This window comes from Grammomys surdaster, unplaced genomic scaffold (assembly GCF_004785775.1).
Source record: "Grammomys surdaster isolate TR1022 unplaced genomic scaffold, NIH_TR_1.0 168, whole genome shotgun sequence".
Taxonomy (NCBI): domain Eukaryota; kingdom Metazoa; phylum Chordata; class Mammalia; order Rodentia; family Muridae; genus Grammomys; species Grammomys surdaster.
This window is the reverse complement of record NW_021604616.1, coordinates 6,481,847-6,501,904: the sequence shown is the minus strand read 5'-3', so window position 1 is coordinate 6,501,904 and position 20,058 is coordinate 6,481,847. Positions and strand designations below refer to the sequence as shown.

Sequence of the window (20,058 nt, the reverse complement as noted above, 5' to 3'; positions counted from 1 at the left end):
ATTTTATCTCCTAACTTTGCAAGTTCAGGAATATCTCTTTAGTTCTGGAGATGGCCTTGTGGCTGGTAAGAGAAGCTGTCACACAGTGACCACACAGTGATCATACAGTGATCATACAGTGATCACACAGTGAGACACAAAATGAGAGAATGAGGGACCAGGCTCTTTCATAACTTCTCGACAAACAACTCATTCCCCTAAAAGTAGCATTAATAACACTCTCATGACATAAGTAACTTGCATTAAATTCCAAATCTAAAGGTTTCACACCGAGAACCAGGCTTCCAGCATTGAAACCTGGACACACACCTTATTGAACCCAGCTCTCTAGATCCCGAGCCTAGAGACATTGTACCAAGCCCAGGCTCCTGATAATTGAACCACGCACGCGCACACACAAAACCCATCTCTTACCCAAGCTCCCATCATTTGAACCTGGGCAATCAGCAGCCTGAATACACAAATACCCAGCAGCATCAGCAAGTCCCCCATAAAGATCATTGCTCCCCACTTTTAAACTGTAAAATTATATTCATAAAAATCCTGAGTCCAAAGGACTGCCTCCTCATAACGTATGCCCTTCAGCAGTCACTGGCCTCAGAACACAAATCACCCACCAGGCTTTGAGACAAACTGACATTTTCCAAGCACAAGGCCACAGAGGATGATGTCACAGCTGGAGAAATGCCAAGCCACAAGGCAAACAGTGGTGAAAAAAATATTTTTTTGTTAAATTCAACCCGAGAATAATTATTTACTGTGCATCATAATTACAGAAGACAAATCTGGCTAAGCAAGCAGCAAGAAACCCCTCCACCCCAGGAGAAAAGTAATATTTTAAGCAAAAATGTTCCAATATTTGTAGACATTGTTGATGGATTCAACAGTTATCTTTTCTTATTGAGTTATAGTGTGGTTTTATTACATTTTTACTCAAAGTACTATCACATTTATTTCTTGATCAGAAATAAAGTTTAAAGTCTCCTTGTGAACTGCCATTGGGGAGGAAAGTGAAAACCTGAGAGAACAATGAAGCGGAGTGAGGGTCTAAGCCAGCAGAGGCTGCCAATGCCTCCAAATGGTCCTAACTGGTCATCCTAACTGCTCACGAAAAAAACACAGCAGGAGGACACTGAAAACCAAAGCCCAGGGCCATGAAGAAGCTTCTAGTTACAATCGCTTGAATTGGATCTGCAATTAGTTTGTGTAAAATTTCAACCCAACTGAAAAGGCTCCACAACACTAATAGGGAGAATTGTCTCTACTAATCAAACCTTCAAAAATAGTGTTTTTACATTCCTTACTTTTCCATTCAGTAAATATTCATACACATGAGTTACTTTTGAAGAGCTCATGGATCTTGCTTCCTGCAGACTGGGTATCCATGGATACTGCAAAAAGTTTCTGGAGAAACACTGCTTAGAATGTTCCATACCAGCCTTAAAGGGGCAGGGCTCATCACTCCATACTGAATTACCTACCAGGAAGGCTTGCATGGATGGCCATCCCTTCCACACTTTTCAAAGGCACGTGAAATGGATTATTATTCCCACCAAAGAGAAGTAGGAGGGAGACATGAAGTTGGTAGATACCTACCTTTGATGCAAATACTCCAGTAACACTCTTTATCAACACTCATGATTGTTATTATAATCAAGACATTAAATCTGAGAGGAAAAAACTAAAGGGGAAAACACATGGTGTTGGAAATATTATGCCCCAATTTACATCAAAGCACTGGGAAAGAGGGCAAGCCTGTTAGCAGGCTTAGAAATCTACAGTCGGGAGCCTGAAGCAGCACACAATAAAATTCAAAATCTGGCTCTAGCTGGGCACAGTAAGGACAGGATCTAGGGTGGTCTGGACCAGCCAGAGTGAAACCAGCAACAAAAGTTAGCCTCGAGAAAGTGACTGTGTGGTAAGAGCATCTCACCTGGGTGACACAACACAGGATTAACACTGCTGCTGCACCTGAAAAAGAATCAGGTCTTAGAAGTAATTATAATGAAAAATTCTAACTTCCAATTAATCTGCCCTTCAAAGACAACCTACCAAGCCTGAGTAAAAGAACTGAAGAAATCCGAAACAGAAGCCAACGTCTGGAGTGTTTAATTTTTTTTTTAATTCACACAAAAAGGCATTCTCCTCTCCAGTCTTCATCCATGGCAGCATCTTCCTGACCACTTCTGGTTCGGTGGCTTCTTTTAGGGCCTGGATTACATCACATTTCTTGTTCAAGTCCAGACAATGGAAAACAGACTCTCATCTTAAGGAAACCCCCAGGAAACAAAGAAAGAAAGCAGCACTGTGGAGGAGCAAGGTGACCCCAGGAGCCTGGCTACTCTGAGGCTGTGTCCATCAGGAGCTCGGCTCCGCCAAGGCTGTGGCCATGCTGGCATTTCTCTCTGCCTCCAGCTCAGAAACAAGCTGGACTATCTCAGGATGACTGAATTTTCCTGGGGAGGAAAAAGACATTTCCATATTGATAAGATACTCACTTCTTCAGTTTGATCCCATGGCTATTGGGGGGCTCTGTTCTATGAGCTGGACCATATCCCCAAGCAAGAGAGTCTGCGTCCAAGGAGAACACGTATAAAGGTAAAAGATGAGAATCAAACAAAGAGTCATCAGTTAGGCAGAACTGGAGGAAACAGGACCAGGCAGCCCCTGAGTACCTCCACCAGGAACTGGAGGGGAAGCTTGGGTGAGACTTGAGAGGGCTGAGACCCATCTGTTTCTTCTAAAACTGAAATGAATGAATGGGATCCAACAGCTGCACAGACAATGGCCTGCTGTTGTCCGTGCTCCTCAGCCCTCCCCAGGCTTCTGCTCTGGGCAGTAACCACACCCTCAACTATTATCAATCACTATAGATATCCAGCTAACAAGTCAGTATCTTACACTTACCCATGAGGCCCTCAGAGACTTGGCCCCAAAACCATTCCTCAAGTTTCACCTCCCACCCATCTCAGAAGCCATGAACTCTGCTGCTTCCCAAAGCAAGCAAGAGGGTTCAGAAAGCATGGAGAGGGAAACGGAGCTGTGCTGTGGATTAGAGAGGAAAGCAACACTACTAACACCCGAGGGAGGCCTCTTCAAAACTGCTGCTACAGGGCTGGCTGGCACAATGACTTACTGGGTAAGGGGGCTCGCCATCAAGTCAGACAACCAGAGATCGACTTCCGAACCCACATGGTGGGAGGGGAGAACCAGCTCCGAGCGGTCCCTTCCCTTCCATACATGTGCTATGTCATGCCCCCACCTGCTATCAAATAATTAAATGTAATAAAAGAAACATTTAAATTGTAATTGTTGTAGTTTACATGTATCTTCATGTTTCTTTAATGAAACCTTTTCTTTTTAAATAATAATTTTTATATTTTTAAATGAAAATATAACTATATCCTTTTCCTCTTCCTTTTCCTTCCTCCAGCCCTTTCCATGTATTTGGCCTCTTTAACTTTGTTCTTACATACATGTACTTAGGGATGAGGCCTCTCCTTCAGCATTTGTCACTGAGGTAAAGAGAAACCATTTCTCCGATTGGCTGCATCATATTTATTTACTAACTTTTTAACAGAAGCAACATGCTGAAGTGCAAACAGGGTGAATCTTAACTTGAGCTCTCGGCTGTTGAAAAGTCCCTGTTGTTCCGGGCTTATGTTTCTTTCTCAGCAAGCAGGCTTTGCACTAGACAGTCTGCACTCACATTTGATTCGACTTGTTTTTACTTTCTCCTTTTCCACTAGGAATGTATTAGATCAGGAGATAACTAACCAAAAAGTGCAAAGACAGCACAGACATGGCCTATGCTTTAAATCATTGGTGAAATATGCTATTTGGAACCCACTCACCACTTACGACATGAGCCACAATCGTAAAGAGCCAGAAAGGAAACATTCCACACTCTGTAGTTTCTGTTAGAACCACTCACTATTGCTGCTATACGGTGATAAGAAACTCAGACAATAAAAAAAGGGGTGGACCCTATAAAACATGAAGATACAAGTTTGTGCCCTTATAGAAGTTAGGGCTCAATCTCTTCTGCTTTTCAAGTTCTGGCCATGAGGTGAAGAGCATATATCCATCCATGATGCACCACCACCACCACCCAAAGCAATGGGCCAAGCAATCACAACCTAACATGTCTAAAACTATGAGCCAAGATAACCTTTTTCCTCTTAAGTTGGTTATCTCAGGTGATTTGTTACAGTAACTGAAGCAAACAAAAGGAGAGAAGCAGAGGGAGACTGCAAGGCTGGCACAAGCTCAAAACAAGTGCAAACTGAGCAAAATGGGAACAATGAGTTCTCAAAGGGAGGATGAGGAAGAGCTCCAGAAAGATGGGCAGCTGCAGGTCCCAGAACTTTTTAGGTCAGTCAAAAGTGTTAGAAAAAGGAAAGCCATGAATTTTAAAAATAAAGATGTCAGCCTAGGGGCATAGGTCTGAAGTAGAGTGCTTATGTGACATGCTCAAGGTCCCAAGTTTGATCCCTACTCCATTCCTCCCTCCCCCGCCCCCTGCAGAAAACTGAATTGGCTTCATTTTCATGGAAGTAGTATTTTGGAGATTAGTCTCTAAGACTTTGTTTTGGTGAGGTCACACAAGGGTCATGGCAGATCAGAGAAAGGCGTGTCCTTACAACCCTCTCAGGGGAAATAGACACTGTGCTGACCATAAAGGGCACCCAGGAAATGAACACGGAGTCACATTTGAAGAAGCTATAAGAATGACCATCTGTAACACAGTAGGTGTCCCTTGCTTTGTAAACTATCAAAATAAAGTCAGCTAACAGTCTGCTCTGAGCAGATCACAGGAATTATCCTCTTACATCCAGACACACTCCTATAATAAGTCCTATATAAGTCCTACTAGTGTCCCCAGGTTACACTGGGTGGTTGAGTCTGGGGGCTTGCACATGCCAGGCAAGTGCTCCAATACAGAACTATATCCCTAGCTCTTGCCTTGGAAGATAGAGTCTTATTAGTTAACTGAGCCTAGCCTCAAACTCAGCCCTTCTGGATCTACTTCCTGAGTGTGAGTATGAACCACACCGGGCTTCGCTATCTCCACTGTAAAGAAAAGGAAACAAAGACTCAGAGAACCTATGTGGTTTGTGGAGATTCACACAGTTTTATGTGGCCTAAGGAAGACCCAAGCCCACACTTTAGGAGGCCAGGGCTGTGCTATGAGGTACACTGACGATGATGCCCACCTGGTGCAAGGAGGTGGAGGACCTGTTTGAAGTCACTCTCTCAGACCTTACAGTTGTAAAGTACCTTACAGTTGTAAGAGCCCTTTCATACTAATTCTCTCCCACTGAAAACCAACTTTGGACTTGAAAAAGGAATTTTGGTTCCTTGTTTTCAGATGAGGCATGGGCTGTGAAACATCAAGAGACCAGCATCTGGCAGGTGGCAGAGCAGACTGTGAAAATGGTGCTGAGCCATGAACATGAGAGTGCTCCCCAGTGCTCCTGGTGCTTCCTAGTGCCACTGGCAGCTCAACCATCCCGTCATTCCCGCTTTCTCTCCAGATGCTCTACTTCAAAGGTCATAGAAGGGGCTCCATAACATACCATCAGTCCTCACACTAAAAATAAGCTGAACCAAACCAACCAAATGTCTACGAGCATGAGTACCTGCCGTGGAATCATAGAAGTCTTGAAGCCTCCCGGGCTTATTCTCCATGTCTTCATATTCTGAGGCCTGAAGGATCATTTCACACTGGTCCAGCTGCTTCACGAATCTGGCTTCTTCACTAGATTGGGTCTCATACTCCTATGGAAAGGGATATTTAATGGTTATGACTAGGCTGCCTGGTAGGGGGTTCTAGGGAATTTCCTGTTTGCATGCCTGGAGTCAGAATCATAGCTTAGGGAATGAATATTCAATAACAACTCCATCTTTCCACAGTGTATAGGTAATTAGAGACACCTGTCTGGCAGGCACAGCTTAGCACTAGGACTCCATGCAAGGACATCCATAATCACTCCACAAAGGCCACCGGGTGCCCTGGGAGTCTCCTTTGTTTATCTCAGACACTCCCAAATGCTTCTCTTCCTGTCTTGGTTTCAGGACTTTTGTCACGCACCTAGAATAATTAGTTAAGATCCTCTGGGTTATAACTACTGGGGACATTAGAGAGAATCTATGAATTTTACAAACACTACTGCATATGATGTTGGTGGCAGGAGATGACTAGTCTGGTGGGAAGGCAGGAGCTTTCCCACTGTCCCTTCTGAGTGAAACAGGGAGGCCCAGGGGGCATTGTCTCAGAGCAGATAGGTGTCTCACCACCTACCACAAGCTCCAATGAATGCAGCACAGGATCATCATTCTATCAAGACCAAAGTATTCCCAACTGGTTTCCCGCAGAATTCTCATTTGTAATTCCACCCCAGATGTGTTCAGATAATAATCCTGTCATGCTTTCTTGGCACTGAGACATGATACAAATCACTGAAAGGCTTCCTAGTTGCACTTGAAGCCTTATTCTTATAAAGGTAGACATTTGAATTTGGTAAGAGCTGAATCTTACCCAGGGAAATCATTTTAACAGGAAGCCTAATATATTTTGCTTTATCCCGATGGCACTTTTTAAAATTACATTTTATGTAAGTGTTCATTCATATTCATAGTTATTTAGTTATAATTAAATAAATTCAGGTTCACAATTTAGTCAAAGAACACTGAGTACACTAAGCAAACCAATCTAGAATTTCTTTTCTGCTCAAAGTAAGAAAAAAAAAATTAAGAGTGTTCAGAAATACAAGATATTGTTGTGCTGGTCAGTTTTTTTGTCAGCTTTAAGAAAACTAGGGTCACCTGGGAAGAGGGAATCTGGATTGAACTGCCTCTATCAGAATGGCCTGTAGGCATGCCTGTGGGGAATTTTCTTAATTAGTGATTGATTCGAGAAGGCTTAGGCCTACTGTGGGCGGTGTCATCCCCTGGAGAAATGCTCCTGCAATGTTTGAGAAAGCGACTGAGCAAGCCAGAAAGCAGCGCTCCTCTGTAGCTAATGGGTCTCCTCTTGCTTCAGTTATTCTCCTATCTTCCCTCAATGATGAGCTATTACTAGGACATGTTAGCCAAATAACCCCTTTCCTTCCCAAGCTGCTAATGCTCGTACTGTTTATCACAGGAACTGAAAGCAACCTAACAACTGAATATATAGAGAATGCTAATAAATTTACAGAATACTTTAAAAGACATGCAAATTGTTGAATTTTCCCTTAAAAAAATAATTGTAAAGGCATTCTGTAATTTTATCTTTCAATAGAAAGGCATCGGATTGGTGACATGCCTCTTCAGTTGCAGGTAAAAGCACTTGCCTGATGACCCGAGTCTGATCACTGGAACACAAATGACAGAAAGAACCAATCACTGTAAGTTGTTCTTTGACCTTCACATGTGCTGTGTCATACATGTATGTGCACATATGTACATGGACAATAAGTAAATTTAATAATGTTTTTTAAAGTCAGGGTTGGGCAAAGAACACTGTAGATCAAGCTCTTGGAGTGAGAAGTATTCTGACAGTTAAAGAATTACTGAGAACTATTTCTAACATCAGACCTGAGAGTCATAGGACAGAAGAGGAAAAAGAAAAGGCTAAAGATGAAACCTAGCGTCCACAGCTTCTGTATGCTATCTCAGCTTACTATGCAGCATGGGCATCAAGGAGGGGGTCAGTTGCAGCAGGAAGGGGCATATTCAGATTTGGTGTTCATAAAGATTACTCTAATTTGCAGTGTGGGTAAGCAGGTAAACTAGAAGCAGGGAAATCAGGTTCCAAGATGTTGTAGCATTAACAAAAACATTATAGTCTGGTCTAAAATCACGGCAGCAAGGATAGAAAACTATTGAGAACTATTACTATGAAGTGAGATAAATAAACAAACAAACTATATGCAAATGAGACAGCCCACTGACCTCCAGAAGCCTGCTTAAGACCCGCACCTGTGTGAAGAAAGCACTGGGGTACAAGAAACACTTAGCAGGCAATGGGTGTTAACTATAAGCCTCAAGTGCGCAGACAGATACTGGGCAAGATTCTGTGCACCCAATAGTAAATGAGTTCTTGGAGCTTACACAAGGACACTAAGGTACTCCCTGTCTCACTCCTGAGTCATCTTTTATCAGGAGAGGGACCCATGCTGGCAGGAGACTCAAAACTGAGTGGAGTAAAAGTTATCAAGAGTAAGAAAGAAAAGACCTAGATAAACATGGGAAAGAAAAACAAAGTTATGAAATCCCTAAAAAGGTCTCCATATTTCCCTAATATTATATATTATATACACAATATACATAAACACACCCATCAGTTCAGGAAATATAATTTCAAACCAAGATGAGCAACAGACAATCCCAGTGGTCAGATCCCACACAAACTTAGCAGATAGAAGAGAAAATAATTCCCTATTCACACCAGAAGATAACTAAGTGATGTGAAATCCAAGGGCAACTGAGCGTGGTAAATATGCCTAAGAGAAATAAAACCTGAGACAGAGGGTATCTTTTAATAGTTTTTAAAAAGTAAGATACAAAGGGTTTCTGAGAAACTGGAAACACTGGCAGTCGGCAATAAAGAACAAAAGCATATAGGGGTAGTAGAAAATGAAAAGAAAGAAAAACAAAAACTAGATGTCCATAAAGCTTCCTTGCAATTACATTTTTTCTAAAGTATACTGAAAGCAGAGACTAAATACCCAAAGAAATTAACTCAGAATGATCAATACAAAGATACATTCTAATGAAAATTAACAGACAGAAAAGAAATTCTTTAGACTCCTATATAAGAAGAGAATCTGGCATATAATGAAAATAAATTGACAACTAACAATGTTTTATGTTAGAAGAAAATGAGAGAAATGAACTTAATTTACTCAAGAAAATGAACTATGAGCTAGAGATTTTACATCCAGAGAAACCTAATTTTATGGACTTAAAAAAAAAATACAGAAAAACTGAGTCAAATGCAAGAAGTTAGGGAATGATGCTCTAGGAGCCCTTCTGAAGAATCAGCCACAGTCAAGTCTCAAACACTGAACTGTTCAGGAGTTGACTGGCCTAGAAGCGACCAGTCTGGGTGGGTGTGTTGGGAAGAGGCTGGTGCAAGGCCATTCCTGCTGTCAACAAAGTCAATCATTTTTTTTCTCACTTTTCCTGTAAGAATTGCAACCAAACAGTCGACACGGGGGAAACACAAAAATATATAAGCTACAAAATAAAAACATTAGAGCATTACCTTCCTGTAACCTCCAAGGTTTAGAGGATAGAAACATAAAGAAAAAGGAATTCTGTACTACCACTGCTTTAGAAGTGGTGGAGCCTGGGAGAATGGAGCCCATAAGTGACGTAGACCTAAAGTCTCATACAATAGCCAACTTCATACTAGCAAGCACAGGAGAGCGAGCCCCTGCACTGGATGGGCCCATTCTATGCCTTTCACCTAGATTTCACTCCATTCATTTATAGATGGGCAACAGACTCAGTAAAAGGACAGCGCCCAAGGTCACAAGTCGAAAGGTCACTTCTGAACTACCTCAATGCCACGTTGTCTTAGTCAGGGTTTCTATACCTGCACAAACATCATGACCAAGAAGCAAGTTGGGGAGGAAAGGGTTTATTCAGCTTACACTTCCACATTGCTGTTCATCATCAAAGGAAGTCAGGACTGGAAACCAAGAAGGTCAGGAAGCAGGAGCTGAGGCAGAGGCCATGGAGGGATGTTTCTCACTGGCGTGCTTCCCCTGACTTGCTCAGCTTGCTTTCTTATAGAACCCAGGACTACCAGCCCAGGGATGGCACCATCCACAATGGGCCCTCCCCCATTGATCACTAATTGAGAAAATGCCTTACAGCTGGATCTCATGGAGGCATTTCCTTTCTCTGTGATAACTCCGGCTTGTGTCAAGTTGACACAAAACCAGCAAGTACACACGTGGAGTCCAGAGGACAACTTCGGCTGCCACTCCTCAGGTGTTTCCCATCTTGTTTTAAGTGTGTCATTCACGTGTTTTAAGAATTAGAAATGGGGACTGGGTAGATGGCTCAGTCAGTAAAGGTGCTTATCTTGCAAACAAGAGGACTTAAATTTAATCCCCAGAACCAAAGTGGAAACAAGCATGCTGAAGGTTCTGTGGCAACGAGAGACTTTGTCTCCAAATCAAGGTAAAGGATACCTAAGGAATGACACCAAGGTTGACCTCCGGCCTGTACACTCACAGATACACACATGTAAGCATGCATGCACACAAATTAAAGAATTAGGTATGGGTACATGGGTATGGACAAAGCAGCCAGAAATACCAGCGCTGTGCACCAAGAGCTGTTCCGGGCACTGTGGCTGGAGGAGAAGTACAAACAATGACAAAGAAAAACTTTTGTAAGCACAGAGAAGTCTCTGTGGCAGCTAGAAGGCAAAATCACTGCAAATTAGACACTAGAAACACAAGCTGAGAAACTAAAACAGAGGCAAGCTATATAAAATTCAATAACAATAAATATAAAATGAGCCCAGAATGTATACTCACTTCCCAGAGTTCATATAGCTCCTTCCTGAGGTCCTCTGGCAGCAGCTGGGTTATCTGTTTCATAGCTTCCTGAAATATGAAAATGTTACATTCACCTTCATCTAAGTCAGTACCTAGTGTACTAAAGCCAAACAAGGGGCTTAGATTGTTTGGAATAACTCCCAGTAAACTGGCCTTTACTGGTTCCATTTTAAAAAATTATATTCATTTTCTATTACTTCCATTATTGCAAAACTTAAAAGCATCACACAGAAAGGCAATTATCCCCATTGAAATAACAGAAGTTACACTGTTTCCTAGAATGCACTGCTGAATGCTCTGTCCTCTCTGCTCTGAAGGACCTTACATCTAAAGCGGCTGCCCACCTGAAAGCACTCGCCTACACTCTGGTGGTCCACAGTGTCAAACAGCAGGTCAATAACCAGCGGGGTCGAATGACTGTGTCCCCAGCAACTGCTTGAGGGAGATGTTCTTGCAACTCAATGCTGGCCACTTTGGGGCCTTCCCAGGATGTGTCCAGTAGAGTCTAAAGACACCTTTGTCACCACAAGTGACATTATCCAAAACCCAGAGAATGAAAGAATAAAGGTCAAAGGTTTTCTTCCCCCACTCGTATGTACTTCTAAGTCCCAGGTGGTACCCGCAGTCCACCCTCTTCCTTCCCTTCAACCATTTTACCATTCATCAAAGCATCCCAACTTTTAAAGGGCAGCTGGCTTCCAAATAGCCTTAAAGTCTTTCAACATCTCATCCTGTCTACCTCTTCCTCTATTCTGGTGTTAACCAGAGGCTAAACTCTTTGAAAAAAAAATAAGCTGCTAAACATGAACTTCAGTAAGAGCAAGGTCACATATAAAATAAAACAAGGAATTGGAGAAAAAGAATGGGAATTTGTGTGGATATTTATAAAACATTGGAAAAAAATACCCTGTAGCTTACAACTGCATCGAGAGCAAGCAGAATTTACCAGTACCAGCAATTTGCTTTTATGGGTGGCAGCACCATCCTGAGTGGCAGGAAATGTATTTTATATTTCCATTCTTCTTGTTTCTTTATTGTAAATCTCCGCAATGAACTTGAGAAAATACATTTTTATATATTGTCTCCATAAGTCTTGTGTTTTGCCATACTATTCCAGCAATATATTATTTCTTGTTTTATTTTTCAGAAATCCTCAAAAGACACTTGAGTATAGGTATGTTTAAGTCCAATCTACTTGGAGTACATGCTTAAACACTTTGCTTTGAACGGGAATTATTTGTCTGCCTCTTCTTAGCTGGCTGGCCCAGCATTGAGCATAGCAGACCAAAATGTGGTCCTTGCCTCCCTCGTGCAAGATACTTTATTCTTATGAGCACATCACAAAGCCTGAATTAGCATTTCAGAGATCACATCATCCAAATACTGACCTATTAAAAAGCTTCTTACTGATAGAATTTATTATGCTCTTTGAAAAATCTGGCCTAGCCAGTCAAGAAATTTCTGGGCAAATGATGCTTCTGGTTCACATTATGCACGTCTCTCCTGAGGGCAAGAAGCCTTCATTTAATTATCTTAAAGCATGTCTCAGAGAGGCAAATCTGCGAATAAACACCATCTATAAAAGGAATCCTAACCTTCCTGTTCCTGAACCCAGACCAAGAGCCTGAAGAGATAATGACTCGCCAGCTCTCTCCAGCCCCTGAGGTTCTCAGCTAAGAACTTGATGTTCTCTAAGATGCTTGCTTGGTCCTTCTGCCTATGACATTTATTCCTCTGTGAATCAGCAGGAGTGGGCAGCAGCAAGGATGACAGGGGCCAGAAAGGGTTTTTTCCTAGCTAGAATGTGGCACTCTGGAAGACAGCGGCACCATGCCTGTTCAGGACCTCTCGCTCACCCCTCAGGCAACACTAACCAGGACTCATCCTATCAGGACTCATTAGTTTTCTCCATCTCTGGTAGCTGTGCTTCCTTTACTGGGTCTGTGATTCTTCTTGAGAAGTTTCTGGCATGTTCTTCTGGGGAAAAAACCCTCATGCCCTTCCAGAGGGACACTGTATCTCCTTTCCTGGCAAATTTCCCCATGCCAGCTCCTCTGTCCATGGCAATCTTCAGGATGACTTTTCATTTTAATGTCCGTATTTATACAGAAATGAAACCAACGTCCTCCAACGAGCTTCACCATTCAGGAGTTTCTTCTCCATCCTCTTACTCTAGATCACATCCCATTCTCCATCATCCTCTGCTTCAAGTACCAATTTGTTTCTATAACTAAGAATTGCAGCAGATTGCTTTCTTTCTGTATGAATTCTGTCAAGCAACCTAATACTTCTTCTTCACAACAGTCTAGGTCTATACAGAGAAATAGTTCCTTCTCTCATGATGCACAGGCTATAGTTTGAACTTGTCCTTTGGGAAAAAGATGGATGGATGACCCAATCTTATACCATTCCCAAGGTGGTTTCAGGTGGTTTGAACCTAAATTAATTCTTTATGGGATCTTCATCCTTCTTGGGGACACTAACTCTAGTCTCCATCAGCTCTGACAATAGCTTCTTAAACCTACCTTCTCTATTAAACCATCTTAGTAATGGCTTCCTCACCAGGAACCATTACTTAGGACCAGTCTCAAAGGCCCATGAGACAAGTCCTTTGCAGTAATGGTTGCACTGGATTCCAGCCCTTCTTCAACTGTAAAGATGAAAGAGTAAGGGGTGGAGGAGGAAAGAATAAAGGGAGCTTTCTTTCTATGTTTTTCTGCCTCTGCCAAAAAAAATATCTCTTTTCAGCCCTGGCCTCAAAGTTTGTAGTTTCCACTGACCCTAATTTAGGATCTTATGAAAGCTATTTATTTCTATGAATGTTTGTTTGTTTGTTTGTTTGTTTGTTTTTACTTTTAAAATCTCTAGCCTCTACAGGACTAACTTAAAATTTACTATAATACTGAATATATTTGTGATTTAGAGAATTTCTCTCCAAATAGATTATGTGTGATAGGGGAGATAATTTCTATAACTTGAGTTAAGTCCCAGCTATTTCTTCTATTCTAATGAAAGCCATGACATTTACTATACATACTTATACATACTAACACGACTGAAGTCATACTGTCTTATGACCTGAATGTGCCCAGATTTGTCTGATTTCAGAACCTAGGCAGGCCTGGCTAGTACTTGGATGAGAGACTGCCTGGGAATACCGGGTGCTGTAGGCTTAAAAACCAGGTGGTGGTGATGGTACACACCTTTAACCTGAGCACTTGGGAAGCAGAGATAGGAGAATCTCTGCACTGAGGGCCACCCAGGTCTATAGAATGAGCTTCTGGACAGCTGGAGCTACACAGAGAAAGCTTGTCTTGAAAATCCAAAAGAAAAAAAAAAAAGAAGAAAGAAAAAAGAAAACCACCATGACTGTCTGTTCCCTAGTCAAACACGGCAGGACAGGCATGCAGTCCTATTCTAGTCAAACACGGCAGGACAGGCATGCAGTCCTATTCTAGTCAAACACAGCAGGACAGGCATGCAGACCTATTCTTGTATGAACAACTTACTTCAAGACTTTCTTGAAGACCTGTGGTCACGATTCCCACAAAGTCTAAGCTATTAAGTACTAAACTCTATACATACTCAGAAAGTTGTCTACAAACTCTATGCAGACTCAACTAGCTGTCTACTAAATTCTCAGACTCAGCTAGTCATCTACAAACTTTATAAAGACTTAGCTAATCGTCTGCAAACTCTATACAGACTCAGCTAGTTGTCTACTAAACTCTATACAGACTCAGCTTTGTCTACTAAACTCTATACAGACTCAGCTAGTTGACTGGCATCAGTTGAACTCCATCTCAACACCTAGGCCCTAAAACTCTAAGCACATCCTCTCCAACCTCCCCCTCCTGAGACTGGCTAGGTAGTGTCCTCCTTTATTGCAAGAGGACTAGTGAATTCATTTGCTTAGGTGACAAGTTCTCCTTGAGATCTTTTGCAGAGTCGATAACCAGCACTGACCTCCTCTCTTCTGTGCTTTTCTTCCTTAGGGATGTTATCTGCAGGTGCTATGTCCCCAACGATGCATTCTGCCATATCGTGAACCAGGGCTAAGCGTATACATCTGACCAGGCAAGAAATGTTGAATAATTACACAAAATTACATTCACTACAAATTTCCTTTCTACATTTTTTTTTTTTTTTTTGGTTTTTCGAGACAGGGTTTCTCTGTATAGCCCGGGCTGTCCTGGAACTCACTCTGTAGACCAGGCTGGCCTCGAACTCAGAAATCCGCCTGCCTCTGCCTCCCGAGTGCTGGGATTAAAGGCGTGCGCCACCACCGCCCGGCTACATTTTTTTTTTTTTTAATGTATGGGAACAAACTGCCATTGTCTTCAGACATACCATAAGAGACCATCTGATCCCAATACAGATGGTTGTGAGCCACAATGTAGGTGCTGGGAATTGAACTCAGGCCTTGGGAAGAGCAGTCAGTGCTCTTAACTACTGAGCCATCTCTCCAGCCCTCTGTACTATTTTTAAGCTCAATAATATATTTTTCTTTTTTCTTCCCCCCACATAGACTATTTTAATACAATTCTTTCTAAAGTAATTATACTCTACTAGCCTACATTAGTCCTGAATCAAAATTATTTCTGAATACTTAACACAATGCTATCTATCTATATGGACTAACAGAGTATAGGATAAACTGAATTTTTAAAAAAATGGTTGATTTTACAAATGCTTATTTTAGAAGGTCAGGAGATGTTTTACTTACACAAAATTATGAACCTCCAATGTCCTCTTGCCAAAATGATCACTCTATAGGGTAATGGATGCAGCTGAAGTGATAGGGCTTTGAGTTTGTATAGTAAGGCTACTGACTTTACTAGTTCCAGAAGTTTACCAAATTATTCACTTAACTCAAATGCTTCCTTTTGTCACCCTACATTGTATCCATAGAAGATGGGACTGGAGAGTTAGAGCTTGTAGTGTACTGACCTACCAGGCACAAGGCCCTGAGTGTGATGCCCAGAATCACTAAAAGGTGGAGGGAGAAGTACTTCATAAGGGAGGTATGAAAATTACATTAAATAATGCTCTCATTCCATTCTGATCCTTTAACTCGTGGCTATGAGAATGATCATAGAATGGCAGGTGCAAATAATGAGGCAGGGGCCCAGAAGGGCTGGCATTTCTCAGTCTTAATATTCAACAAAAGGTCTCGAAGCCTCCTGGGTTTCTCTGCTTTCAGTTTGTTTGTTTGTTTGTTTGTTTGTTTGTTTCTGGTCCAGTTCAAAACTCTGACCAAGCTCATTCATATCTCCAACTGACTTCATTTTTGTCTTGTGGTTCTTGGTCATTTGTTTGTTTGCCAAAAATCCCTTAAGTCCCACACTACCTGTAGAGCAATAGAACTTGCTGGGCTCTCCAAGAACTTCGCTGTAGTCAATCTTACTTCCTTTTGTCCCCCAAAGTACTACTCCATTGCCTTCCCACCACTGGGGTTTCGTTTCTGGATGCTCTGGATGCAGAGCCTTTCACTACTTCTCAACCTGTGTCACTCAGCTCGATGTCATCTGACCCGTGAAGACCAACCAAGAACATGGTATATTCCCTGCTACTAGAATAACTGGCTAATTTCCTACCTTAACTTATTATGTGATTTTTATTGAAGCCACATCAGGCCTATGCAATTCATTGCTGTTCTCTATGTAAACTCTTGTCTTGTAGTTCCCGAGCATTTAAGAAAAAAAAAAAAACAACCTTGCTGATTATCTAAAGAGATGCTACCTCTTTATACCTTGTAGGCTGTTATTGCCACACTACTTAAACAATGTGGCCTCACAAATGGCTATCACTATTCATAAAAGCAGCTAGTTCAAAGCAAAATAAATACTAATGCAAAGATACAATTCACACATATGCAACCCTAACTTCCCACTTGTTTCCCCTGAGACCAACACACACTGTAACAACAGAAAACTTACTGAAGTTTACAACTGAACTAATCCTCACCGAGTCCACAGACCTTCACAAGCATCAATGTTCAAATAACTTACCTATCCTTGTTAAGACGGTCATCTCTGGTCACCATAGCCATAACTGCCATCCGGTACATGTGATCTGACACGCTTTCTGGCTTTTCGACATTTCTGTATACCCAGCCAGTCCGTGGGACTCTCTAATAAATAAGATAAGGAATTAAACAAACAAAATACCATCACTAGAAACAACAACAAAACTGACAGGTGCTCTTCAAGAAAATGCCAGAGAATGGACACAGAGCCACATGTCAGTGGTTTCAAATCTATTTTTATAAAATGCTTTATTTAAACTAATCGTAGTGATCAAAATCTGAAATCATACTTGTGAGTAGGCAAAATGCAATTCACAATTATACAAAAGTCCAATAGTCTTTACTCTGTGCTAATGAAGTTTAACTATGGGACAAATACACAAAAAGTTTTTAGACATAAAAGCAAACCTGACAGTCAGCCTGGTGGTGCATGCCTGAAATCCCAGAACTCAACAGGTAAAGACCCGAGTTCCAAGCTGCCAGCCTGTGCTGTCCATCTGGTCTGTGTTGTAGTTAGGAAAAATGAAAAGCAAAACCCCTGTAGCTTTTCCTAACTGCGAGAGTAGTAGGTTTTTGCCATCCAAGAACCAATTTCATTCAATAATAGACTATTTTGCACATATAACATGTAACAGACTTCCCAGCTCTAACTCAGATGGCTTGGAGGAGTTTCCATTGCAGTCAAGCCTTTTATTCAGATTATGATGTGATCATGTGAGTCTGCATTTTCCCTGGGAGTTCTACGCTTCTAAAGAATTTCACAAATAGTAGTCACAGTGTCAGGGAACAGCTCATCTTGGAACGTAGGGGGTTCTGCACAAGCTCTGACAATCAAGGGCTGGTGCACGCTGAAACCGAATTACTGAAACGGTCATTTCCGGAAGTCACGGCGACAGAGGAAGGTCTCCACTGCTCACGCGCAGGGACTCTGCAGCTATGCAGCAGCGCCCACGGCCAGGGCTACGGCGGTGCCGGGCCTGGAGCGTGCGCGAGTCCGGGGTTCAGCCTCGGCTGGGTCCCCGCCAGCTCCTTCCCGGCTGAGCGAGGGAGGCCGCATGAGGTCGGAGGCTGAGCTGCTCCGTGCCGCCTCCCGGCCAGGCCGAGCCCGCTTGCTCACCTTGAGCTGCCCGACTAGACGCAGAAAACGTAGCAGCCCGGCCCCGCAGCCGGATGAGGCAGAAGCCATGCTGGCGTGCACAAGAGCTGGGTGGTGTCGCCCACAGGCCCCTCCCCGCCCTCCTTCAGCTCCTCCCCACCCTATGGCTCCTCCCCACCGTCCTTCTGCTCCACTGTGCTCTTTGGCTCCTCCCCACAGCCCTATTTCCTCTTTTGGGGGACCACCTTCTCTGTATGGACCGCCTGTGCTCAGATTTTGTATGGTCTCTGCTCAAGTAACCATCAATTTCCACATGGATCGCAGCTTGACGCTAAGAGCAGAAATGCCTGAGGAGGAAGAGGGTGGATAATGTCTGCAAACCTTGCCTCTTAGAAGCCCAGTGTCAGATTGGCAGGAAGAGCTAGCTATAAGGAGCTCCGCTTAAAGTCTGAACATTCATAACCAGTTTAACAAAGGCACTGGGCAAGCCTGTGAAGGGAGGAGATGGTTGGCAGACGTACCGGGAAGACTTTGGTGGAAGCAGGAAATGGGCTAGTAAGGGCAAGCCCATGGTGAAACCACAAGCATCCATCCTGGCGGAAACCGATCAGCATCTTCCAGGACTACCTGACTTGTTTCCATTGATAATTTAATGGTACAAGGTTTTAAAGGCAGTTAGTGGATGTGGACAAAATTCAAGGACAGAGAGGCAGGGGTATGGATGAGATTCAAGAAGAAAGGGGACTAAAAAGGAATTCCAATTTTATTTGTAACAAAGTAGATTTATTTATATACAGAACACTAAAAGCTGGTGGTTCTTATGAACCTTTGTCTGTTCTTGTTTCTTATTACATAATACACCTCTCATGTCTTCCATTTGAGCCAGAATACTGTACCAGGAACTTTGCTAGAAAATATATAGTCATCATAGCTTAAAGTTGGTGTAGAATGTTGCTCAGTAGATGCTATAGAACCCTAAGGCAGCATCCATGAGCAGTGTCCAGGATTATAAAGTCACCTCTACAGAAGAAGTTAAAAGTTGGTGGTATAGTGATGGAGCACTTGTATGCGTGAGGTCCCGAGTGATCTTCAGCACTGAGGGTAGGTGAGTAATTTATCACTTTGTGTTATCTATAAAATAAAAGCACAAGCTTCAGATGCCAGCACCACCAGGCTACCTTGCTATGCCAAGTTCCCAGGTGTTGCGGGCCCTATTCCTGTTTTTATATATTGCCCCTATCTGCTTTCTCCCTATAGATCACACTTTTAGACACTCAAATCAGAGTGTTTGAATCAGAAGTTATCACAGTAAAAATGCCTGTGAAAGTGGTTCTTTAAGTATAAAGCATTCTGGACATCTTAAATAGGACTTTATGGAAGTAGAATATCTTAAATAACACCTTGCTTACCACCCGAGTTTGACAGCATGAACTTGGGAGAGTGGGGGACTCTTTATTCAGGGCATCAGGCAGTTTGTACTCTGAGGGTTAAGAAGATTCACATGGGTAAAGTATTTATGACAAAGACAAGCCATATGTGGCAAGAACATGTTTTCCCATAGAGGCCCATGAATAATATCAGCTGAAGTACACTCACTCCTATTCACTATACTTGGGAGGAGCACAAAAACATGGTCCAAGAACAATTCTGGGTTTTGAAAAAGCTTCGGTCACAAGACTCTTGCCTTGTTTCCTTGGAGTTTTCTCACAAGGACTCAGAATTCCCCTTGCTCAATTCCATTCTTGGACTGTGTTCTGACATCACGCATCACTTACATCAAGATTTAGCACTGAAAGAACATTCCTATTAGAATAGGAGCAGAAGAAACGGGTTGGGGAGCAGGGAAAGACCTCATGAGTGACATATCTTGAACCACTGGCGTTAAAGATCTCTTGCAAAGGGACTCAGTGATTCTCATGGGTTATAAGAAGCATGTGTTTAATGCAGCTTTTTGAGAGGAAAGCAGAGTTGTAAGCAGTTTGTAGATTGGCTACTGACCCTAGAAGGGTGAAGCAGCATAGCATGGAAAGAAGCACTGATGTGGACCTAAAAACCAGCTTTCCACTTGAGAGGAATCGTGGACAGGGCACTCTCCCGATAACCTCAATCTCTTGTATAGCAGCTATTTATAATAGTCTTGAATCATATGTTGGCCAAAGCTCAGGAAGCAATGGAGCATCCCCATGGGATTACAACAGCTATTATTACCTTGTTGTATGCAAGTAAATTTGCTCAAAGTAGTATATATAAAATGGCTTATTTAAAAAATATTTTATACTCTAAAGGACTTCCTCATTTCCTTAATGATTATAAATTCTCCAAAGGCAAAGGCTATACAGTACCAGTAATGGAATACTGTAAGAGCTAATCCT

At 42.4% G+C, this 20,058-nt stretch overlaps 1 protein-coding gene across 2 annotated transcripts; it reads right to left on the bottom strand.

The window, feature by feature from the left end:
- Positions 1-2,093: 2,093 nt before the first annotated feature.
- Positions 2,094-17,807, bottom strand: Hddc2 (HD domain containing 2). Of its 2 annotated transcripts, none has more exons than XM_028766477.1 (6): positions 17,708-17,807; positions 16,574-16,695; positions 14,529-14,631; positions 10,542-10,610; positions 5,643-5,781; positions 2,094-2,456 (listed from the first exon to the last, which is right to left on the bottom strand). In XM_028766477.1, the coding sequence occupies exons 1-6, from the start codon at positions 17,774-17,776 to the stop codon at positions 2,359-2,361; spliced, it is 600 nt and encodes a 199-aa protein (XP_028622310.1). In that variant the 5' UTR covers positions 17,777-17,807; the 3' UTR covers positions 2,094-2,358. The 2 variants fall into 2 exon arrangements, with proteins under 2 accessions (XP_028622310.1, XP_028622311.1); XM_028766478.1 differs by lacking the exon at positions 17,708-17,807 and adding an exon at positions 16,999-17,049.
- Positions 17,808-20,058: the final 2,251 nt, after the last annotated feature.

Excerpts from the sequence above, each read along its gene's own strand:
- Hddc2 (XM_028766477.1), bottom strand. The coding sequence starts at position 17,776 with ATGGCTTCTGCCTCATCCGGCTGCGGGGCCGGGCTGCTACGTTTTCTG. Across the intron at positions 14,632-16,573 it reads GACCGTCTTAACAAGGATAG|ATGTATACGCTTAGCCCTGG; the intron begins GTAAGTTATTTG and ends TTGCCTGGTCAG. Across the intron at positions 10,611-14,528 it reads AAAAGCACAGAAGAGAGGAG|GAAGCTATGAAACAGATAAC; the intron begins GTCAGTGCTGGT and ends TTCATATTTCAG.